The sequence below is a fragment of the Meriones unguiculatus genome, chromosome 21 (genome assembly GCF_030254825.1).
Source record: "Meriones unguiculatus strain TT.TT164.6M chromosome 21, Bangor_MerUng_6.1, whole genome shotgun sequence".
Taxonomy (NCBI): domain Eukaryota; kingdom Metazoa; phylum Chordata; class Mammalia; order Rodentia; family Muridae; genus Meriones; species Meriones unguiculatus.
Window position 1 is genome coordinate 51,301,193 of NC_083368.1, and position 25,936 is coordinate 51,327,128.

A 25,936-nucleotide genomic window follows, 5' to 3' on the forward strand; every position below is an offset into this window, starting at 1 on the left:
GAGAGCAACAGAACCAGAAATTTTGAACACAGGGGTCTTCCCAGAGACCCATACTCCAACCAAGTACCAGGCATGGGGATAACCTAGAACCCCTGTGCAGATGTAATCCATGGCAGTTTAGTGTCTAAGTGGGTTACATAGTAATGGGGAGAGGGACTACCTCTGACATAATCTGATTGGTCAGCTCTTTGATCACCTCCCCCTGAGGGGAGAGCAGCCTTACCAGGCCACAGAAGAGGACAATGCAGACACTTTTGATGAGAACTGATAGACTAAGATCAGAAAGAAGGAGAGGAGGACCTCCCCTATCAATGGACTTGGGGAGGGGCACGCATGAAGAAGGGGGAGGGAGGGTGGGATCAGGAGGGGAGGAGGGAGGGGCTTATGGGGGGATACAAAATGAATAAAGTATAAAAAAATAATAAAAAAATGGAAAAAACTGATTTTTCTTTTCCTTTTTACTATTATCTAATATATGCATATACATACAAATATATACACATGTATACATACATACATATATATCAGGTTGGATTTTTCCCCACCCTGTCCTTTATCTTCTTTTTCACTTTTACTTTTTTCATTTTTCGAAGTGTTTTCCTTTCCTGCCCTCCTTTAAACTTATCTTATTGTTAATTTCATATTAATTAGTTTAAAAACATTTGTCTTATTTTTAACTATGTGCATGAGTACATGTACCTGTGGCGGCCAGAGAGGTTGGATTCCCTAGAACTGGAGTTAGAATTGTTTGTGAGCTGCCACTCGTGGGTGCTGAGAACTGAAGGAGCAGTGTTTGGATGAGAATGGCCCCGGGAGGCTCTTATGGTCGAATACTTGGTTGTCATTGGTGGGACTAACAGTTGAGGAGGACTGGAAGGTATGAACTTGCTGGGGTTAGTATGTCACTGGGGGTGGACTTGGAGATTTGAATAGACTAGTGTCATTTTCGAGTTAGCACTCTTTACTTCCTGTCTGTGGAGTGAGGTGTGAGCTCTCAGCCGCTGCTACATCACCGTGCCTGAATGTCTGATGCTGTGCTCCACGTCATGATGATAATAGATTGTTTTGTTTTGAGACAGGGTTGCTCTTTGTAGCTTGGCTGTCCTAGAACTTGCTCTGTTGACCAGGCTGGCCTTGAACTCAGTTATCTGCTAGGTGAATTAGGACAACGCATAAACACTAGATTTAATAAGGGGACAGACATAATAAAAAAGAAACTCTGATAGAAAGGCTGATAGAAAGGCTGATAGAAACTCTGATAAAGGCTAAATTGAAAAAATTCAAGAGAGAGCTTTAACAGCTAATAAAGGGCAAAAAGGACCATAAAACTAAAAGGAAGGAAAGAAAGAAAGAAAGAAAGAAAGAAAGAAAGAAAGAAAGAAAGAAAGAAAGAAAGAAAGAAGAAAGAAAGGCCCATGTCATCTGAAATTAGCATCCAAGCAGAACAGTGAGAAAAGAACAGTGTGAAAGAGTGAAGTTCAAGGAACCCCTGCTCTGATTCCTGATTGCTGACAGTGTAACCAGCATGCCCTTGCCCCCGACAGTGTAACCAGTGCCCATGCCACTTCAGCCTCTGAAAATGTCGTCCAGGGAAGCCCTTCTTCCCTTAAGTCCTCTTCTGCATGGACATGATCAGAGCAACAAGAAACGTAATGGGTCTGAGGCAGCAGTATTCTGAAACCATTTTTCTCCATGGTTTTTTCTTACCCCAGGACCATGAAGGCAAAAGCAAGAGACACCAACCGTAATCCTGCCAGCCAGCATAACCTCTATTACACAGGGTGCCTTTCTAAATAGCATGCTTCTGAGGTAATGCAAATTCAGATCATACTTCACCCTTCTCAGCATTCATCTTTTATCCACTTGGCATTATATTATAGAATGCACATTGTCATTAAGAGTCCCCCAAATTACAGATTGAACAGATGTCTGACAACTTTGCTTTAAATTATTTCTCTAATTTAAAGTTGCTTCCAAATTCTGGTTAGATATGAGACAGCAAACATAAAAATGGAAACATTTTGTGCCTCTATGAGTTCTGTGAAATGTGAAAAAAAGGAGAAAAGGATATTACATTGATTTAATATTACTGAAGTACTTTCCAGGCAGGCTGTAGCAACTGAGATCCTGTGTGTGTGAAACCTGAGTGGCTCACTTCATATATTTGAACAGTGATGGCTTAAAATCATTTAAGCTCATTTATTTGAAAATGTATCTGCACTCCTTAAGTTATTAATGAAGACTGAAATTTTATGTTGTTATGTAAACAACATATCCTTTACTTATGAAAATGTGTGGGGGTTTTTCTTTGTAACTGATACATTCTTTCAGCTCTCTCATGAAGCCTGCTTTTAAGTTCTTTGACATAAAGCCTTGAAGGGCCAGATGCAATTGCTCTTGTCAAAGTTCTGCTTAGAGAATTCCCATGGTCTTCCTCCACCATTTAAAAGACAGCAATAATTGTGCTTCTTTAGGGGTAATGTTTTGGTACCTTTGTACACCGTGTGTTATCAACACAGGATACTTAATTTTCCCATTATCTGCTCTTTCTGATGAGGCCATTATAAATTTATCTCTTCTAGGTGTTTGAATTACATAGTCAAATAATCACAACTGTAATTGCTCTCAGTGTAAAGTGCTTATCATTCTCATCAGGCTGGGACCTTGAACCCATTAACCAATGACTTCTCAGCCTCTTTAAGTTCTTGGTGTTGTCATCATCCCTATGTTTGTGGCCATGCCTCTTAGAACATGCCCAGATTTTACAAATATGCTACCCATAGTCATGAGTTTTGCCTCCAAGGTATCTATGTTATATAACTGCTAAACGGCAAAGCTATTTATTCTTTACTTTCACGTATACAGTGAAATGCCATTGCAACTACCAAGGTACCCCAAGCACTGAGCAGGACATTTCTGGAGGGAGGTTCTGATAGCACTCTGCCAGTTTTGCCTGTGTTTAAGGCCAGATCTCCAGTCCGAGGAATGCTGCCACAACAAACAGGCTAAGTTCAAAGACTGAGGATATGCAAGTCTGCACTGGAAGTTAACAGAGAGCATGAATGTGAGAGATCCCTGGAAAGAAGAACTGTTTTTAAAGGGGAACACTTGCAAGAAAAGGCAAAATTCTTCACATATTCAGTCTAATCAATCAACGTCTACGCTGTTGACATTCGCTTGTTTTTCTAAAAATTGAACCAACTTTGTGTGTGTGTGTGTGTGTGTGTGTGTGTGTGTGTGTGTCTGTGTTTACCTATTTTGCACTGCAGGGATTGAATCCTGGCCTTGTACATTATAGGGAGATACTCTGACACTAAGTTACAAACTAGTCCACATTTAGTTTTTAAATTACAATTTCACACGTACATATTTAAAAGCATTAAGAGATACATCTAAAAACTCTCATTTGAAGATTATTTCTTAATTTTATTTGGGAAGGTGAATAATTGATACATTACCTTTGAAACCAGCAGTGCAATGATTTCTTTCACAGTGTTGTCAATCAAATCATCTATTTTTGAATGGTACTGTTGCTAGGTTTTAAAAGACAAAATGCATTAGTGAATACAGACATAAATTCTTCATTGCAAGTTACAACTATTCTGAAGATACTAGTTATGGCACATCAAATTTACTTACAATGATCATTTTGAACATTGAAAGAACAAAGCTGTGACACTGATCCACCCAGTCAACACTCTTTCACATTGCGGTTGGAAAATTTTCCCATGTGTGCCGTTGAGTTAAGCAGCCAATGGGGTTATTACCGGGATGAATTGAGTTCTTATCCTCATTCAGGCAGAGGAATGTGAAGGGGACTTTTTGTCTTCTTCTCTGTAATGAAGGTGGCCCTGTATTTTTTCTAAAGGGTTGGTTTAGCCAGAGAAGCAAAGGGCCTCAAAAAAGATTTAATTAATACAGCATTTCATGTCTGACAACTCTCATTCATAAGTTATTTTAAATGTGCTCTAGAAATAAAATGCGCTACCAATTGTTCTCCCTAAAAGGACTTTTTTTTTTTTTGTCAGCCCGGGAGCAGCAGTGTATACAATTCTTACAACATGCTCAAGCAAGGGCAAAATTAAAATTTCATCAACAAAAGGGAATAGATGGTAACAAATTAATAGGCCATAAAAAGTATAATGAAACAACACTACTCCCCATAGCTTTTTACTGCTTCTTCGCGAACAAGACATCTTTAAATAAAAACAAAACAAAACAAAAAGATGCATTTAAAATAAACCTGAAAGAGTCCTTCTGCTTTCTTTAGAAAGATTACTAGATGGTCCTGTTCTTAAATTAGCAGAAGTCTGGGCCCCCGTGGCACATGTAGGCACACCTACTGAAAACAGTGATGCTTCCTCTGGACACATTTATCTGGCAGCAGACTGTCCCCAATGGCCACTTCACAGAACACACGGCTTGTAGAGACTAGCCTTATCCCGACGATTCGAGGCTTCTAGGAACAGGGCATAGTGTGCAGACCAGAAGTACTCAGGTCAGGATAAACAGCCCTGCTTCAGAGCTGCCGGCTCAATGCTTCCCTGAGACCCAAGTTTCTGAAAGCTATTTTTTTTTCTTTTGTCTGAAAACATGTCTCAAAGTTTCCACACACAACAAAACATCAACTCATGCTTGCTTTGGAATACTTGGGAGTGATCCTCGCACCCTCGAGGGCTCTAAGAGTTAGAGTGGTCATCATGTACTTGTGTAAATAATAAAGGAAGCATAATGGAGAAGCTGCCAACTAACTTTCTTTTCTTTTCTTTCTGATGGGCACATCTGTGTGCGCACCTGTGTGTGTGTGTGTGTGTGTGTGCATGTATATGTGTGTGCGTATAAGGATACTGGTCTCAAATTAAGCACATTCACATGACCACTGCTTCCTGGGTATGTACTGCTTGTTCGGTTCACTAAGAGGCTCGCTGAGTCTCAAAGTTTTGTTCCCCAGAAGACAAAGGAAATGGACATAGGAGGTAAATTTGCACTGCAGGAGAGTTGTGGCTTTTGCTGTCCAAATACCAAATGGGACAATAAAGATAAGCGAAGCCGAAGCCAAAGAGCTGACTGGTGGTCAAGATCTATTTCAGCAGTTAACATTCTGGGCCATGAACACGCTTCAAGGCCAACTCAACGGACTCACAGCAAGTGATCTGTAGGGTGAGACCCAACAGACACCCTTGCGACAGGGCCTCCCTGCTCCAGCCAAAAGCTGCACAAATAACTGGGTGGTGACAGAACTTATGCAAACGAGCTCTGCCCCTCCCCTCTTATGTCCTGGGCTCCAGACCCGTGTATGTGCAGCAGAGGAAAGGAATGGTTGTCATGGCTCCACTGTGGAGTGTGACTGCAAGGAGACACAGGAGATAGGCACAGTGCTCCCTACATCCCAACGAAGAGCACTCTGCAGCAGGGAGGTGCTCCTGAGATGTGCAGACTCTCGAAGGCGCTCTTAACCTTGCCTTGGCCTCAATGCTCTACTTGTCGCATACGTCATAGTTTAACCTCTTAGATATTCTCAAAATTGTTTCATTAATTCCTTTACGTGTATTTTGCCTACATGTATGTCTGTGCACCACTTGCATGTGTGCTGCTGCAGGAGGCACGAATCTCCTGGGTTTAGAGTGACCGATGGTGGCGAACCAACACGTGGGTGCTAAGAAATGAAGTCAGAGCCTCTAGCACAGCGGGTCTCAACCTCTGGGTCACAACGCCTTTGGTGTTGAACCATCCTTTCATGGGGGTCATCTAAGACCATCAGAAAACACAGATATTTACATTATGATTCACAACTGTAGCAAAGTTACAGCTATGAAGTAGCAATGAAAATAATTTTATAGTTGTGTGTCACCACAACATGAGGAACTGTGTTAAAGAGGCACAGCATTAAGAAGATGAGCACCACTGATGTAGAAGTACAGGTTCTGCCCTTAAACACTGAGACATCTCTCTGCAGCTTCTGCATTTTAAATCTTAGGAACCAAAACAACCTCACAAATAAGACAATGGAGGTCTACATATTCAATTTCTGCATTAGATTAAATCTGAGAATTCTTAAAATCAGTGATCAGCCATTTATACTCATTTTATTGGAAGGCTCAGAAAACCAATGGAAGTTTTAAATTACCAGAAGTCAAGAAATTCTGATAATTTACAACCTTAAGTTGTTAACTTTCTATGATACCTGGTCTAGATGTGGTGAGGGAGAAAAAAAGAAAGGAGGAGAGAGAGGATTATGAAGTTAAACTGAAAAATAAAAAAAAAAATTAAAACGTATGTATCTTTAACGTATTGTTCTGGAGGCAAACAAGTATGTTGGCAGCTGGATTTACACAATACAGAACTCTGTTATTATGAATTCATCCCGTCATCTGGGAACATGAGCCTGGATGCAGTGTCAACTTCCATGTTTTATGTATCTTTTCTGCACAGAGAGCAAACCATATGTATATGTTGTATGAGTATGCCAATTTAGTCAAAAGAAATCTACGAAGTTATTCAATAGGCCTGGTAGCTTCCAAAGGTTACAAAGTAACACTCCAAATCACAAAAGAGCAAGGAACAAAATTTTTCTGCAAAGCTATTTTTTTATTGCCTAAGTTAAAACTCGTGCGTCCTTTTCCACTTTACTGAACAGATTACATTGTTGATAAAAGTACAGTACATCTTTGTCCTCAGCTACAAAAATCTATAAATGGTGTGTGTGTGTGTGTGTGTGACATGTGTGTGCATGTGTGTGTATAGGCGTGTATGCACATGCAAGTGTGGGTTAGGGGACAACCTTGGGCCATGCTTCGGCAGTTTTCCACCTTGATTGTTGATGGACAGTTTCCCTCATTGATCTGGGGTTCTTCAATTTGGCTGGTCATGCTAACCAACAAGTACCAGTGGCCCTTGTGTTTCTGCCTCTCTGCCCTCGGCTTTCAGTCCTACACCACAGACATCTTCAGGGGACTGGACTCAGGTCCTCATGCTGGCATCACAAGCACTTCACTGACCTAGCATCTCCTAGCTCCAAAACCTCTACAAATGCTTCTAAAACATTCACATTTAATTTCTTTAAGAATATTCTTGTAGCTGGATTGCCATTCCTAACTATCACAGCGGTGGCAGAATGCACGTGGTTCAGTCGCAAGCTGATTTCTTTTCCATATCTGTCCTCAAAACCAAACAGGTTATACCTTGCTTCTTCTGGAAGTGAATCTCAATTTACATTTTGACAAGCACTTAGAAGTCCTTGATCCAGAATCCAGGCACAGTTACGATCCTGGCATTCCTACACTCAGATGAACATCACCCTTTCACTAGACTCACATGCAAATACATTAGAAATGGAGACTAGCCGAATGCCAGAGCAACCTACCCTTTGGCCCTTCTTCTGGGATGCATTTTAGTAGGATTGGTTTGCTTGTTCTGGGAATGGGAGCATTGCCCTTTAATTGATAACTAATGCTGCAGAAGAGGGACCCCCTTGCTCCTCTGGGCATTAATTTGTTCACATTCTCATGTCCTTATTCTCAGCCAATGGGACCAGAGTGAAGCGGCTCTGAGGGCAGATGGATGTCTACAGCCTGGGCAGTCACCTGCTTTTCTATAGTGATGGGTAATAAGGGTTCTGCACAATGTAGTGGTTTTATGATCGCAACATCTGTCCTGAGGGACTGGCCCGAGTCTGCTGACTCATTATAAACATCTGTCACATGAGTAGACCATTCACTCACTAATCACTTCATTAAACTCTCTTCTGGGCCTTGGAGAGCACTTTTGCATCATGTGGCACATCAGAAAATAGAATAGCAATCTGGGGACACAGGCCTTTGGTGTGGTCAGGAGTGGAGGGTTGTTTAATTTCAGCAGTGGCAATGTATTAATAACAAATTACCATAGTCAGGTGAGTTTGCTTCATTTTGTTTTATATGGTTCTGAAGTGTCCATTAATCTAGTTTTTGTCAACAATTTGTTGCTTTCTGTGGCATGGTGTCTACTTATTATTCACCTGTAAAATATGTCCTAATTTACAACAACTTCAAAATCTGGCACAAAGGAAAGAGGGAGGTAGGATGGGAGAGAGAGACAGAGACACACAGAAACACACAGAGACAGAGAGGGAGGCTGATGAAGGGAAGGAAGCAAGAACAATTAAGTAAGTGTATTTATTAGAGATTAAATGCAACATACATGATCCTTTCCTTTTGCACTTGTTTTCCACTTCTCAGGGTTGCTAATAGGTTTTACACCGGCACATTTTGGACTATGTTAATTGCGTGAAGTTGTAGGGAACTAATTGTCTCTGGTGAGAAGGTACAGGTGCAGACATAATGAAGAGTAGCGGATTACTCTTCAAAGAGACTCACTTCCTAAAGAATCATTTGACCACGTGACTGTTTGTCATTTGTGTGTGCAGTGGCTGTTTCTCTTTTTAAAAACCAGAATGAATTTTTTTTTTCCAGAGGAGGAATTTGAAAGCAGTGGTGATACATCGGCCTGTTCGCTTACTCACCACATATTTTCAGGTGCCTGTCACACTGTCAAGCACCGTGTGCCTTCAAATAAGAACTCATAAATTTCGCACAATGTTTACAAGAAGGGGATACCATAATCTACATGAGAAAGAAAAATGGGCTCATGAAGACAAGTAAGATAGTATTTTCAGACAGACAGTCACAGGCTTACATCTGGGTACTGAATAACATGAAGAGGTGATGAGGGGCCATTGGCATCTGAGTCAGCTGCTTGCCCATTTGGATAATTAGTGGTAATAAGCCGTGTTGTAGGTGATCAGGCAGCGACAATTACTGAACATTCTGTAACACTGGCAGATCAATTACTTCCCCGTGTGTTTGTATAACCGTATGATATGGTATTGGAAATATATTTTGCCTAAATTTCACGTAGTAAAATATAAGCATGTGTACATGAATATAAATGAAGCCAAATAGCTACTATCTACACCTTGGTTAAATACGACAGAAACTCAGATAACAGGTCTCCTTAGCTCTCTGTATAGTTAACTGAGTCTCTATGAAACTGACAGCTAAGTAAACACGGGTGGTCTTGCCGCTTGGCTCCCAGGTTTCAGCAGAGTGATTTAAAAGAATGAACATGGTCATAGAAGAAAACGTATTGAATAATGACAACAGGGTACAGCCTGGTCAATCACGTATATGTGGACATATGAGGACCTGCTCCTCCAAGGTTTGGGTGACATTTTCAGACCACAGTTTACGGGAGAGCGTGGGTATGAAGATGTGGACTGTTTCCTCCCTACCTGTGGAGACTGATGCTTACACCCAGGTTATTGTGGGGGCAGGGCTGCACCTCGCTGGAACTCACACTTATAGTCTTCAGTATTAAGTGACAGTGGGTGTGGGCGTGGTCTCCTGATACCTTGACATAGCTTTATTCTTCCCTGAAGCTCCAAACTATGTAAACCCCCCCTTCACACCTGAAAATATTAAACCACTCTGCCACTGGGTTTGTGTAGATTTTCTTTTAAAGGATGGTGAATCAATTCATTTGGCTTTAAATAATTTTATCTCTTAAAAAATGCTAGAGTAGTTTGTAGCTTGTGCAGCCTGAGAGAAAAAGTTTCTGTTTGGCATCATTTAAAGTATGTTTATGTGCTGTCAACCTTGCAGATACACACTGAAGCCTAAAATGCCGTGAGAATAGAACATTATTTTAATTTGAAAAAGATGGAAACGAAAAGTACATTAATTCTAACATGAAGATGTGCCTTCACCAAACAAACCAAAACAACCACCTCCCCGTTACCCACCTACAAACCCCAAACCAAACAAAACCAAACCAAGAGACTTACCCATTGATTCCTAAACTGGATCGTGTGATGGAGGAAAACGAAATAATGACGAAGGAGAACATAGGGAAGAACAAAGAAATGATGAAAAAAGTAAAGACAACATAAAAAGACACAAAATGTCAATGTGAGCATGTAAATTTCTGAAATGCAGATCCATTTTCATTCAGTTACTGCTCTCAGTAAAAGCAAATGATGAGGAAAGGTGACGTGGATTTGAGTTTAAAAAACAAACAAACAAAAATAAAGGTGACATAATGAAATATTTACTAATGAGAATTAGTATTTTATTAAAATTTAAATTACATTTTTAGTTATTTTCTGTCTATGTTTGTGGGGGTGGGGGTGGGGTGCCCTGGCATTGTGCCGATGTGAAAGGATGGTCTGCAGCATTTTCTCTTCCATTATGTGGGTCCCCACGGTTGAGCTGAGGTCCCTGGGCTTGGTGGAAAGTACCTTTACCTACCTGGCCCCTTCACTCAGCCCAATAAGAACTAGTGTCTACTTGTTCCTTCAGAAACAAAAAACTTTTGTGTAAATACAATTTTTCATATGCTATATTTTTTTGTGACTTTTTTTTAATGGATGCAAACTCTTGAGTCTTCTGAATTTGTGTAAACAAAGTAGGGAGGTTTTTTAGCTTTCCCATTTGCTTATAACAAGTAAGGTTTATGTAAATAGTGAACGCCAAAATAGTATATGGGAAATTAAAGGCCACTTGGAAGGTTTTAGTGTTTATATACAAACGGAGCTTTTCAGAGCAGAGGACTCCATCCCACTGCAATCCTGCTCCCTAGGACTCACCTCCTGCCCTCCATCCAGGGCACACAGCTTGGTGCTTTGCTTTTTAGCATCAACTAACACGTTAAACATTGTGCACATGGAAGCCGGGATGCGCAAGTCAGTTGTTTTGCTTGCCTTCTGCAGTTTGAGTTCAAACGCAGTCCTTGTTCTGGATATTAAGACATGAATTAGAGTAAGAAATCCTGACACACATCCCACCCATTTGTAAAAGTGAAGTCAACACTCCAGGATAACACAAGACATGCAGTTACAGAGTGAGTAGCCTGCTGGAGCTAGGGAGTGAGGTGGGGAGGGGCAGGCGGGATGTTCTTTGCAGGTATCTGGGGTAAAGGGTACACAGTGCTGTTTTTACAGAAGAACACTGTTCAAGCCTCTTCACCAGGGGGTATTTTGAGTGCTTGTCTTATGCAGCCACTCAAGACAATATAGACACCCTAATAAAGCTTTTGGTTATGTCTAATGTACCATATTTAATAAAAAAAATCATTTTGCATATTGCTTAAGTTAAGTTCCAAATAGAAAAACTACATGTTCTTTTGCATTTAATCAGAAGACATCCTTGTGTTAGAGCAGAACAAAAGAGAAAAAATGCACTAGCCTAGGGAACTGAAAATGGTAATAAACCACAGAAAACTATAATTTTTATTTGTCATTTAAATTGTTTCTTAAACGCCTGAAGTTGCAGAGGAAAAAAAAAACATAAAATAAGTAATTTAGTTTGGTCTTTGTTTAAAGAACACCCCCCCCAATAATCTGACCTATAAATCTGAGACTTGAGACTCACAGCTGAATTTTTAAAATTAAATAATCCAAATCATAATCTTGCCATAGGAGGGTATTCCCATTATTCTAAGAACTGGATTTCCTTGGCTCAGTGAGGTTAGAAGTACTCCGTTGTCCCAATATTTGCCTGTTCCTCGGATGTACTCCCCACAAATCACAGAGTCATATAAACGTATCACAAGTGAAGACATCAGGGACACACGTTTGAGATAAATTAAGTGGTCTGCTACAAACCTATTAGCGCACAGTGCTGACTGCATAAGAACTTTCTTAAAACAATAAGAGCATATCTGAGAGACTCTGAAGTCTTTAACTTATTTCTGGAGGAGTGGTGAGAATGCACACTGTTACCTGAACTCAGTCTGACACAGCTAGCAAATTCCAGAGAGTAGTGAGTAACCTCGGAATGAGGATGATACTAATTCTGTTTTGAGCTCATCATCACACTTCGCTACACACAGACACCAGATGCAAAGCATAAGAACTCAACCGACATTTCTGTATGACTCAGGAGACGTGCACAGTAGATGTGATTAACATGGTTTGGGTGCTAGTGATGAGTACGGGTGGGGGCCTGAAAACAGTATCCTCGGGTGACATTCATCAATGACCCAGGTTCCCAGAATTAAGGTCAGAGAACGTAATGTCCAATAATTCTGAAACAGTGGCTCATACTCAGTGCTTTCCTGTGATAATTAAGGAACAGGCGCTTGGTAAAAAGTGGCACTACGGGTGCTGGCATCCTGAGCAGCAACTTGAAACACACATCTACCTTTTGACACAGGCCTCTATCATATCACTGGCCATTAGTTTAAGTCTTTGCTCTAAGTGATGGGCAAATTCTTGTTCTGGCCAATGTAGGTCAAAGACAAACATCTGTAGAGCATCAAGTTTCCAAAACAGATCTTCGGATGTTGTTGAACCGTTGCTAGAAGAAAGAGGAAAAATGAAGAACACCATGAACTTCCCCTGTTAGCAACGCGGACCACCCATCCATCCTTTGCGTGTTTCTTGACTTTCCTTTCTGTCTTATTGCCACCAGTGAAGAATGTCCTCCATATAATCTTTATGATCCAGTGTTCTCGTTGGTTAGCTTTCTAACTCTTCCTTTCAACTTCTTATTGAGGTAAGCCAAAAAGCTTATAAAAAAATAATTATGGTAGTGAATCTTCTCAAAGAGGACTAAAAGGGCTATGGAGACTAAAAAGAAAAAAAAAATCAAGATGTGCATATAAGGACAAATATTTTTAGTGTTCCTTACCAATTTCTAAGATAATGATGAATACATAAAATTATTTTCTCTTACAGATTTTAAAAAGTGATTTGTGCAAGGAAAATGTATATGCTCACACCAAGCAGTGGCCTTCCTGTTGTCCACACATCTATGGTGTTTGCTCACTGCAGCCTTCTTTCTACAGAAGCAGGCACACAGGAAATGATAGGCTAGGTAGGAAAGCAAGCCTCCGCTTCCAGTTGGAACTGCTCTGTGTTGCTTCTAGCTCATAAGTAAAATCTAACCTTCCAAAAATGGTCTAACCAAGTGGTATTTGAGGTGCTCTGAAACTGGATCAAAACCATGCATTTGGAGTCTTAATGCATGACTGTGAAGCCAGCATTCACTTCAATGATTAAATTATTCCAGGAAGCTGTATTTTCACAGTGTGTGAAGGTACTCTGCAGAAGAGCTCATGCATTATCTGAGAAAGGGATACTACTATTCATTTCAGAATTCCCAAATCCTTTTCATGAGGTAAGTATCGAACTAACAGGATGACAGACGTTTGGAAGTAAAATACTCCTACATGAGAACACATTGAGACTGAATCGCAAAACCAGAACAAAGCAGAAGCAAAAAGGAAAAAAACAAAACAAAAAAACAAACCTGAGCAACATCTGCTTTATTTGTTCTTAGTGTTCTAACAATTGTTCCACATATATTACACTAAATTTATATTCATACTTTAGCAAAACAAAATGAAAGAAATAAAACCTATTTATTATAAGTGCATACTGGAAACTTTAAAACAAATTATTTTAAATAACCTCATTGTTTAGCTAAATATATCTTAATTAGCAAGCTTTAGAAAAATCACCCCTTGCCCTGGCTAATTAAAAGCTTGGTTTCTGCCCTGTACCCTGGCCTTGGTGTCTCAGCTTTGCCTCCAATTTAAGTTGCTATTCCCCGCCCATTCTGCCCAGAATTTCTCAGGATCTCCTGGTCCAGCCAGGTTGTCTTCTGATTTAAGTTCTCAGGGGACCAATCATGACAAAACGGAATAGCACACACAGAATTTTACTGATTATTGTCTCTGTACGTTAATGTGTGCTGAATGCATCGTCAATAAAGACCTGACAAGGCTGGGCTGACACTACTGTGGAAAATGGGCAAGACTATACTCTCTTCATTGTATCCTTTTTATGAAGGACATAAAAAGGATGAAAGGCCAGACAGTCTCCCCTCATCTATCCATGGAGTACAGTTAGAAGATCTGTGCTTTTAGAATGGACTTGGCAAATATGCTTTATGAATTCTGGAGGAACATAACACTAGAAAGTTGCATGCTTCAGTAATATGCCATCAACAAAAATTATCGTCAGAAAAAGAATTCTCATAGTCAAGGCAAAATTCCATTAAAATCTTTCTTGTACAAAATGTGTTATATCTTTATAGAGACATGAGTATGCTTTCCCCCTGCTTAATATTATGTTAAAAATAGAGACAATACATGTGTTTAATTTGGAATTTAATTGGTATAATGAGTGTTTGTTATAATTAAATAGATGAAAAAACATAAATAGGTCTTCTCTGGAGTTGGTACGAATAACCCACAATTTATTCTGAGACTTTTCACTTAAAATTATTTCTAATCAGTGACCTATTCCTAAAAATATTACTTACAGATTAAAGAACTCAGATGTGAATAATGGACCCTGATATAATTCCCTAAGTCGGTAGAAATTGGTCTTAATGACATTCATCTGTAGAGCTAATGACAATCGTCTGTACTACCACGCCTTCCCAAATGATGACTATATTTGTCATCAGCTACCTGACTGCCAACCTCTGGAAAGACTGTGCTCTCACCAGGGCTCCTGGTCAGGAATTCACCGACCGTCTTGTGAAAACCCACACCAGAGTCTCCTTTAGAATGATGACAAAACCCACACCAGAGTCTCCTTTAGAATGATGACAGCTACCCGACTGCCGACCTCTAGAAAGACTGTGCTCTCACCACGTCAGGAATTCACCAATCATCTTGTGAAAACCCACACCAGAGTCTCCGTCAGAGAGCCAAGACACAGCTGTGGCTAATGCATAAGTATTTGTATACAAGAAAAATAAAGTGAATTAAATCTGTAAAAAAATAAACTTAGGAGAATCTCACCGAATGCCATGGGTAGGTAAGAATACATTGTCAAAACCAATGGTAATATACAGATAATATGTATGTCTTTATTAGTTTTTTATTTATGTATGTGGTATTGGGGGACTGACATAAGGGGCCTGCTCTCTTGCTGATCTATAACTCTGGTCTGGTTGACTACCAGGAGTCAAATCTTTAATTTTAACACAAAAAGGAAATGTTTCTTGTTACTCGGTGTTTTATAACAAAACATCAAAAAGCAAATCATACACCGGGAAAAGGAATATAAATAAAGACCTTATGAAGGTGATGTAAACTAGGTTCAGGAAGCCGGGTGTCACACGGTTTTGCCAATACACTGGGCTTAAGCTTAAAAAACAAACAAACAAAAGGATCTGGGAGCAGACAGATTTGGGGGGCACCATTTGGGAATAGGAAGGGGACCACTGAGAGAAGAGGGGACAGGAAGGGTAAGGAAAGATGAATCAGAGCACAGCACATGATACGCCCATGTAAGACCTTCATGATGAAACCCATCATCTTAAACAATAAAATCATAGCAGTTTAAAATGTCAACTGCAATAAGGTCATAACATTATGAATAATCATGGTCACTATGACAACAGAGAACCTAATAATCTTCGTAAAGATTATGGTGATCAACTTGTATAACATATTTTCCACTTGCCTAGAACAATAAAGACACCATCACCCACTTGTCATGATTCCTGTCTTAAGATTCACATCACCATTGTAAAGGGTCCCAACAAGAAAAGTGTCAGGTTTCACACAAATCTCCAAGTTAACAGTACAGCAAAATAAGAAACTGAATTATATAGGATAACGTCCACAACATTGTCCTAGTAAAATGTAGAGGGAAAAGAAGGAAGAAGAGAAGTAAAATTATACCACCAGTACAGAGACCAAAAGTATAAATTTAGAAAGGTTCCCTATGCCAGATAGCTAATTCCTGAGCATACACAGAAACCACTCTATACTATCCAACACAAAGAATCTATCTCTGAGAAAAAGACTGACAGGCAAGACCATGGCCAAGTAATGTTGCCAGTGCAATAATGATGTCTAACCTTAGAGAATGCCTGCCAAAGGTTTTCACAAGTTATTGCTCTTTTTTTGGTCTTTTCCTGTTTGTCTTCTTGACTGTTTATATATACTAGACTGAGAATAGATTTTTATGGATGGTAGTGGGTGGAGAGAGAGAGATAAGCTTTTGAGCAGTCTGTTCTGTGGAAGCAGAAATAAAGAGTGTGAAGAGTTTTGAGGTCTAAAGACTGCACAACACTTACTATGAGATCCCGAGAATTTTTTTTCCTTTTCTTAATTTACTTGTGAATGACATTTCCTTAACTATGAAATGAAGATAGTGACACTTACCTTACAGAGTTGATATAAGGACAAAAAAAGATAAAGAAGTTGGCAGTGTACCTAGAACACAGCAAATTCTGAATACACAGATAAATTCTTAGTAATTTTATCTAATGTTTGTGCTAATTGATTTAATGTGAGATTCTGGGCAAAAGGCTTTACTGTCTTTTTACATTTGTTAACCAACTGTATAACTTCATTAGATTTCTATGAGCCTCTGAGTTCTCAAAAGAGCAAAACTATAGATAATGATAACGGGGATTGTCAGCAACAATGATAATACAGTGTAGTAATTACCATTTGTTGGACACCAAGCATGTTCCAACATTTGTGATTATTTATCAAAAGGATGTCCCAGACATGTTTATAAAATGGTTTTGCCTCTCTCCCACAAAACTATCTCTAAATTAGGACTCAACCATTTCTGAGTTGAGGAAAGTAAGGCTAGGAAAGATTTATGATTCATAAGCTAAGGTTTAGCTCAGACACATTCAACTGTAGAGCCCTTTTCGCTAATCAGAGTTAGTTTGTAGTAGGCTGGCTCACCAACATATGGAGTAAATAAGTATGGCTTTTAATGAAATCAAGGCTATCTTAAAATGGCAAAGTATGTCTATTGAATAAGGAAAGGAACAACAGAAGAATGTCTTGGCATTGGGAAAAAAAATGAACAGTTGCTTCCCTGCAAGGTCTATTCTGATTCTTAAATGTTAAGACTACCATAAAAAAAAGAACATGATGATATGATTGGAGCCCTCTCCTGATGGTTTTCTCCTGTACAGTATCAATGGTGTGGGCAGTAAGAAAGCTGAACTTACCACAATTGTCAACCATGGGAAACTCAGGATTGGACTACTTAGAGTAGATTCTACAACCTGGGGTTAAAAAGATGGCATCTGCCACACAGACTAAGCATAAGCAACATCAAACCAGTGTGATTTTTTCTTTCGGTCTCTATCATTTGTCATCAATATCGTAAGCTCAGTTCAATAGCTTAAAAAACTCAAATGAACAAAGCCAAAGACAGTATTCCTCAATCAACAATGATAAAGGCCATGCACTCGGAACACATCTGCACAGAACACAGCCAAGGCCATGCACTAGCTAACACAGCACCAGGAAAAAAGTGAGGGATACACACGTGGACTCATATAAAGAAGCCATCCACGGAGGAGTAGAAAAGCTAGGAATCTGTGGAAGATTAAGAGGCAGACTTGGAACTTTTGGAAGAGCTACATTGGGAAGACTGTTGGCGATATTCCTGTAAAGAAACAAACAACGTGGGAAGGGACCACCATAAGCAATAACCACAGATGGCTGAAGGTAAAGTCATAAGGTCAGGACTGAGGCGGAGGCTCTCTGGACGCCAGGATACCTACTTGACAGGCTGCCATGTCTCCTGCTCAAAGCCTCTGTGAATTGACTGGGCGATGGCAGACTCCATCAGGTCAACGTAGCGGACAACCAAGGGCACAAAGATCTCTTGCAGGTGTTTGTGAAATTTTCCATTACATAAGAGTGCTGAAACAGGCAAGCAGAAACAGTGTTTGTCAGACGGATAATAATATTAGCTACTTGGGAATAAAAAGGTTGGGATTTTTTTTTTCTAAAAGAGTTTCACATGGTAAAACTGACAGAATACAGATGATAATGGATTTTGCTCTTCATATTGAATATAATATCATGGAAATTAGCTCAAAGTTATACTTAGCCTTACATATATATGCCTGTCAAAACAAAAATATATTTTCTGCAAAATGTTCTGAGTAGGTTGTATGTTTGTACTTCCTAAGAGGTTTGACACACAAGCACATGACCACTGACTGTAAAATCAAGGGAGCTGCTGCCTCCCAGAAGGTCCTGACTCATGTAAATGGAGCAATTAAGTAGAGTCAGAATCCCTTGCTAGGCTGTGCATCACTGAAGAGAATGCTAAATCTGTTCAACTGTACGAGGTAAGCTTGATTACATCTAAGAACTATACTCCGCATTCACTTGGGAGGTTGGCTGTGACCCTGGGAATATCCATTCCTGCGTTTTATTATATCCATTCACTAATTTTTTTAGTCGTTTTTGAGGTTTGTTTTTAAGTGTTCAATTTAGCTGATTATCGTGTTTTTGGTGGCTCTGGGGGTTGAACCCAGGGCCTCTAGCACAGTAGGAAAGTGCTGTGCCACTGACCTACACTTCCAGCCCCTCTGTATTTAAAAAGGGCACACTGCATTCTTTCCATCCTTCAGTTTCCACCAGTCTGATGGATCAAGGTTTGGAATACCCTCTGTAGAGTGATTGTGTAAGTCTCATATTTGGTTTTACTTGGTTAAGGCTGTTGGGACAGGGTGTACCTCCTAGAGATGCAGGTCTTCTATGCACAGATCACAATTTCACTAAAACTTAGGTGTATGCAGCTAAGCTGCAACTAGAAAGAACAGGATCTACCGGAGAACACTAAGCATCGCTAACTAAGACTGAAGGATTTTTAAAAATTTTTTTTTTATTAAATTGTAAATGTTTCTCAAATGGATATACACGAAACACTCAGGATGTTTAGGATACATCCTAAACATTCAGGTCATATCCTAAATGCTCTATGTCTTCAAAGTGAAAATGTACTCACTGAAAATATATAGTCAGTGGGCAGGAGAGGCATATCTGGAGAGATGAGATTCAGATTTTATCTAGATATCAGAAAAGTCCCCTGTGGGAGGTCAGTGGAGATTGTAGTGGGGCTGCTAGGAGAAAGTAGCACGTGTCGACTGCTAACAAGCGTAACCTTTAGTGACTCCATCAGTCTGGTCATACATATATGCCTCTCACATTATCTTCCCTATACAAAAGTGAACAGAAGAGTCTTAGGGCTTTAAGACTCTGACAAAGTACATGACATCCACTAAAATGGCGTGAACAGGGAATGCTCTCAAGGTATTTCTGGGACCCTTAAATTTGTCAGAGAAACATGGACCTGTGAAAGTGAAGTAGAAAGTAATACTAGGTTCAGGATATGCAACACTGATTTTGCTCTAGCTTTCAGAAGGCTTAGTCTTTCCTTGTAGCTAAAAAACAACAAACAAACAAAAAATAAAACAAAACAACCCCCAAACCAACCAACCAACCAAACAACACCACCCTTTTCTCGGTTACAGTGCTTGCTGTATCCACATGAGGACCAGACCTTTGATCCTCAGCACTCATGTAGGAAGCTGGACACAGTGCATACCTGTAAACTCAGTGTTGGAGGCAGAGAAAGGGCTATCTCGTGGGCTTTCCTGGCTGCCAGGAGCTTCAGATTCAGCAGGAGACAGTCTCCAAAATAATAAGGTACACAGCATCAGAGGAAGGCACAAGACTTTGACCTCTGATTTCTGTGGGTACGGAGACATGCACACTAACAAAATCTTCCTTCTTTTGCTTCTGTTGACAAAGAGGTTTCTTATTCAAGTGGGCAAAATTTAACGATAGATGTCTTTTTGAGAAGACTACTGTTAATGATGCTTTCAGTAGCACACGAAAGGAAGGTGTGTCACTTACTCCCATAGACTTAAGGCATTGCATTCAGTTACCCTGTAACCAAACTGTCACCTAAATATACTAAGCTTCAAGATAGTATGTCCTCACTTGAAATATCAAACCCATTATGACAGCCCAACTAAGAAGTATAATGAAATCTTATTGGCTGTATCTTTGCTTAAGATCTCCCCTTCCCGATATTAGTGATTTTGGAAGGTCATACACTGTGTTAAGTTGTATTGCACATTCCATCATTTAACTGTCACAAAAGCTCTGGGACGAAAGACAGATTTTTAAAATTATTAATAAAGAAAGCTAAAGGTTGGAGAGAGTAGGAATATCCAAGGTTATTTAATTGTTAGGCAGTGTATCAAAGGCTTGGTACCAAAGCAACACGCTAATCTCTATATTACAAATCATCATTCCTTTATCTAGGTTACCAGGAAATATTGCCTGCCTGTCTGTCCATCCATTCTTCCATTGGTCAGCACACTATCAGCGCATTATCTTTTAAGACTTACAAGTACAGTGAACGCTTTTACAAAAATATTTGTAGGCTGAGAATATCATCTTTATTAAAACTAGATACTTTTACATTGTTGTACAGCAAGACTATAAGTAAACTTAGTTCATACGATGCAGCATTAGAAAGAAAGGAATAAAGGAAGGAAGAACGGAAAGAAAGAAGGAAGGGAGAGAACTCTAGGCTTTCCATCTTGAGCTTCTTAACTACTGTCACCATTTTACCATACCAAGATCCCTAAAAGTATTACAACTACAATTAGCCTGTAACTCTTCAAGTCAAAAGCTCCTTTACAGAGAGACAGGTGTTTTGACAAGGAAGCACAGCTTAATGAAGGGCAGAAGTCTAAAATAATTCAACTCCATGTTAATAAATGTTGCAATCACTTAATCTAAGATTAAGTAACAGTTGAGGCAAAAGTACTGCTAGCAAGTGTTGTCCTTAAATATATTTGGGAAGTACTGGATTCATTGTCTTGTTTGATTAGTCATTTTTTCTTTGTTGTTGTTGTTGGTTTTTTTGGGTTTTTTTTTTGTTTTTTTTTTTTTAAAGAGAGTGAGATAAGTTGAAGGTGAGTGGACAGGATCTGGTATGATGTGGGGGAGGGTCAAAAATGGCAAAACATTGTATAAAAAGAATTAATTGAAAATGTATTGAAAGAAATAAAACCATTATATTAAATTCTCCAAGCATGTATTCCCACCTGAGAGGAAAAGTAGGTATTCTCTACCTCAACCCTACAGCAGCATCATAGATGTGGGTGCCACAAGCCTATCCTTCCCTCCCTACATCTAATCCCTCATTAAGACATGTGCATCTTTTGGCCCTCATATCTTTGCATTAGGTCCCTCCTCTGCTTATCAGCACTGGGGCTGTGTAGTCTACTTTTCTTTTCTGTCATGACTCAGACAGTCATTTCCGGATTGGGCTTTGGGCTCCTAGTTTTTTCCCTTGGACAGCTCATCTTCTCAAGGTGTGAGAGGGGTTGGCAAAAACTGTAACACAAACTATCCCCACTCCCTTCCCAGAGTATAATACTATGTGCCACTCAAATAAACTGGAAAGTCTTAGCAAGGCAAGAAGGCCCTCCGTGATCTATCCTACCATGGTTCTTGAGTCTCATATTTTCTGTGGAAAAACTATCATTATTTTCATGAGTTACTTAAATCCTCATATCTTTTTAGAAGTATTTTCTTCTATCCCCTCTTCTTTGACCAATTACTGGCTTTCTATATTTGCTTTAAAATTATTTATTTGTTTGTTTTTAATAAATTAGTTTATTCACTTTGTATCCCAGCTGTAGCCCCCTCTCGCATCGCCTCCCAATACCACTCTCCCTCCTTCATCTCCTCCCATGCCCCTCTCCAAGTCCACTGATAGGGGAGGTTCTCCTCCCCTTCCATCTGACCCTAGCCTATCAGGTCTCATCAGGACTGGCTGCATTGTCTTCCTCTGTGTCCTGGCAAGGCTGCTACACCGTGGGGGGAGAGGGGTGATCAAAGAGCCAGCTTCTGAGTTCTTGTCAGAGACAGTACCTGTTCTCCTTACCCGGGCACCCACTTGGACACTGAGCTGCTATGGGCTACTTCTGTGCAGGGGTTCTAGTTTATCTCCATGCACAGTCTTAATTGGAATATCAGTCTCAGAAAAGACCCCTGTGCCTAGAATTTTTGGTTCTGTTGCTCTCCTTGTGCTCTTTATCCTGTCAGCTGATGTTGTTCTTTCTCCCTATAACAGTGCTTGCCCCGGAGATGGGGCTCACAGCTGCTTTCTCAGTATTGAGCTGAGGCCTGGCTTAGAGTAAGTGTTTAGGTGTTTAATGTATGAACAAATATTTGGATACAGGACTGAGCTATTATATCTTTTCTTGTGAGGCTGTATCGAATGACAGTTATATAACCAGTTGAGGCCTGTATAGCCTTCACATTTTATATAAAATGTCATTAGATGATGCTGTCATGATACAATTCTGTTATTGATTCATAAATCCAAGATCTGACATCTAAAATTTCTACTGTGTATAAAGATCTCTTATTTTAATGAATATGAGACAAGGAGATCTTTTCCTGGTCAATTTTTACTATTAGCAATATGATTATTTAGTGCATAATTTTTAGAAAATGCAGATTAGCTATAGTTATGAATTTTTATAGCAAACAATGAGTTTTGGCTAGAAGTTTGCTCCAATTTCAGCTTAGATTTGCCTTTAACTTTTTGGTAGTACTAGAGACTGAATCCATGGTCTAGGTACTTACTTTACAATGTAATATATCTCTTGCCTTTCTTTTTGATTTTTTAAAGCCACATTTGAAAAATTAACAGTATCACTTGTAGTTAGAGAGAAGTAAAAACAGAAAAAGAAAGAAGAGAGCAAGGGCAAGAAGGGTACGGAGACACAAACGAGGGAAGGTGGAAAGGGAAGGAGAGGAAGAGGAGGAGAAACTGCTTGTATTGTAGGGAGGAAAGAGCAGAGAGAAGTGAGAGGCAGAGGAGAAACAGGGAGAGCACACTAGTGTGGGAAGGCAGAGCTACAGAAATTCACACCTGTCTGTCAGCATGTGCTCTTTCCAGCTTGCCCATATGCCAGCGTTCACCCTACTCCCAGCAGACAAAAGCCCCTCTTACAGGTAGCCGGAGGCATTGGGACGCTTCGTCCTGTGCTTATGAGTTGATGCTGTCACCTGTCTAATTCATGGCTTTACAAGGTACCACTGAAACATTGCATTGGAAGGAATAAGTTTTCAAACTGGCTTCATCCAAGAAGGCTTCTTTCTCTTCCTTATTTTTCTTACTGTGTAGTACTGGCTTATTGGTCTGGTACTCTCTGTTTTAACGAGGCTGGCCTCGAACTCATGGCAGCCTGTCTCAGGTACTTCCCCCAGTGTCAAGATTATTTCTGACATTGTATTCCAGGTGTAGGACTGAAATGAGTTACCCTGAAATCTTAAAAAATGGCTACTTAAAGAAAGGTTCAGCACTGATTCTGCTGATCAAAATAGCTGTTTCTCCCCAGGGTCCATGTACTCAAATATCACCTTTCTGAGAGTGGAGAAACATCCATGATGTAAAGTCTTATAGAACAAGTAGAAATGGCAGAAAAGAAAGCAAAAGGCTTAAATAAAAGCAAAACTCAGGATGCAGAGGGCCTAATTAGTTTGAACATCTCCAATAATTAATAAATAAAAATGCTTGACATAGTCTTTTAATAGGACTATTTCAACACACTTTAAACTATGATCCAATTAATAAAAATTACTAAGACAATGATTACTGGGTAAAATGAATAGGCAAAGGAAAGTATTCATGTATTGTTTTCAGGGTAAACATATGCTGCTTTCTCTTGAACTGTTTAATCTACTTTCATGTTTCTGTACCGCCTTCCAATTAGTTAGCATTTAGTGGATTACTGGTAAGAATGATTATCCTCCCTCAAATTCTAATTAGGTATTTTATAAGTAAAAGCATAATTCAGGGCTAGCAAAACAAAGCAAACACCGCCAAACACAAGACAAACCAACAGACTTAGCTATGAGACAATTATTAAAAAAAAAAAAGGTTCTATCAACACATAGTAAAGCAGGCACAATGTACTAAGATATAAAGCTAATAGTCACTCTTCTTGTTGCTATGTACACAGAAGAAAGACAAATACATAGGAAACCTCAGTCAGGATTTCAGGAGTAAAGTCAGGAGACTTGTGGCTGATGGAAGCATTGTGACAAAGGAAAACACAGAATCAAACAAAGACCTCTGAGACCTAGCAGTAGCACCCAGCCTTCTCTTTCTTTTTCTCTTCCTTTCTTTTTCTCTTCCTTTCTTCCTTCCTTCCTTCCTTCCTTCCTTCCTTCCTTCCTTCCTTCCTTCCTTTCTTTCTCTCTCTCTCTCTCTCTCTTTCTTTTCTTTTCTTTTCTTTTCTTTTCTTTTCTTTTCTTTTCTTTCTTCTCCCTTCCACCCCATTTTCTCCCTGGTTTTTCAAGCCAGGGTTTCTCTGTGTAGCCTGGCTAGGCTGGCCTTGAACTCATAGAGATCTACCTGCCTCTGTCTCCCTGTGTGCTGGGATTACAGGTGGCATCACTATGCCTGACTTGTATATTAAATGCACACTCAATAAATGTCTTCCTGCATATACTTTCTAATGGAAGTTTTGATAACATCCCTCTCAACTAATATAGAAAACACACTAGATTTCATTAATCATTCACTTAAATTTTAATACATTCAATCACTTTCCTGGGTGGGTGTCAGGGTGTATATATACAGAAATAAGAGAGTAGTTTGTTGACGCCAATTCTCTCCTTGCTTCATGTGAGTCTTGAGGATTGAACTCAGATCACCAGGTTTGTCTGAAAGTACCTTTACTCACTGAGCTGTCTTGCCAGCGTCAATCAGTTAAAAGTTTGAAAAGTAATTTTATATAGTTTACTAACATTTAACTCCTATTTTAACCACCAGAGTAAGTTCCTAAAACCATGCTCATCTTATTTTCCTTTGAAGGCACTTGTCAAAAGACAAGCAGATCTATGTATATACATAATATACTTAGGAAAGGTGACAGTAGATAACTCAGATGTCACAATGTTTCTTACTTTTGGAACAAAAAAGGCAAATATATCTATATATATTGTATAGATAACATAAATACATAGAAACAATAGCTACATACATAGAAACATAGATACAGAGAACAATCAATATATACATAGAAACAGATACATAGAAACAATCAATAGAAAGAATCTATTATAATGAAAACTCTCAGAGGATGGACTAGAGACTGAGCTGATATCTCACAACCATCTATAGATACAGTCAGTAACATAAAAATGTCACTATTTGCTACTAGATTTCATGCTTCTTTCTTTCTTTAATTATTTATTTATGTTTTTTTATTTCTTGCTTCTTAAAGATAGGAATTGTTTCTTACTTATCCACATTTTTTTTGTTTCCTATGGGTTTTATTCAGGCAAAACCCAGTCGAATTTCAACCAAAACGCTCAGAGCAGCAATGCCTCATGACCCAGCAGCTCTCAAGCTGCCTTTATGAGATCATAAAATACGAAAGACAGAGGTGTCTGCAACAGCTTTTAAGTGTCTGCAGTCATGTCCGGCAATACCTTCTCCCTTAATGGGAGCAAGGGAGTGTGGCTGTAACATGATCAGTGTCAGTCAAGCCTGGGGTTTTTGAGGTTCGAAGGCAGAATGCATACATGCCTCTGTAAATCTGCAGGGAGGGACACAAGTACCCATAGAACAGCTGGTCAGTTATCTTTAAGCAAGTAAATCCTAGGTAAAGAGAATGCAGATTGAAACTGTTTTTAATATGTATTCAGAAACTAGAGTTCTGTGGAATTCCATCGATGGAAAATGCTTTCATTACTCTTTCAATTTTCTGTTGAGGAGAACAAACTCTGCTGTATAATTTAAAATTCAACCATCTCTAGGGATCAGAGTTAAACACATTTTCCCATTGGGTTGTCCTCTGTCATTTGCAGAGTGGCTATCTCTAATACTGCTGGCACGGTCTCAGTACGAGGCAGAATTTGCACCCTTTCTGCATTGTTCCCCGTGTATGCACATACAGACATCCCCGTAAACACTGCTTCGTGGATTTCAGACACACAGCTCATTTAAACACTGGGAGTGGAATAACATGCCGGGGTCAGTCCTTCATATTCAAAGCCTGAAGATTAACCTACTATACAATATGATGACCTCACAGTTCTTCATTTGAAAGAAATCTGAAAAATAATC

At 39.5% G+C, this 25,936-nt stretch overlaps 1 protein-coding gene across 9 annotated transcripts in view; it reads right to left on the reverse strand.

Moving 5' to 3' along the window:
• Cadps2 (calcium dependent secretion activator 2) overlaps nucleotides 1–25,936 on the reverse strand; it is a 520,278-nt gene that overhangs the window by 48,989 nt on the left and 445,353 nt on the right. For 3 of the 9 annotated variants that reach the window (XM_060373997.1, XM_060373995.1, XM_060374002.1), the window contains 6 exons: nucleotides 17,535–17,676; nucleotides 17,297–17,416; nucleotides 12,177–12,332; nucleotides 10,622–10,769; nucleotides 9,821–9,835; nucleotides 3,459–3,533 (listed from right to left, as the gene is read on the reverse strand). In XM_060373997.1, the coding sequence (XP_060229980.1) occupies nucleotides 3,459–3,533; nucleotides 9,821–9,835; nucleotides 10,622–10,769; nucleotides 12,177–12,332; nucleotides 17,297–17,416; nucleotides 17,535–17,676 (656 nt within the window). The remainder of the gene's footprint in view (nucleotides 1–3,458; nucleotides 3,534–9,820; nucleotides 9,836–10,621; nucleotides 10,770–12,176; nucleotides 12,333–17,296; nucleotides 17,417–17,534; nucleotides 17,677–25,936) is intronic. The other 6 variants (XM_060374000.1, XM_060373998.1, XM_060374003.1 and 3 more) reach the window with 3 other exon arrangements.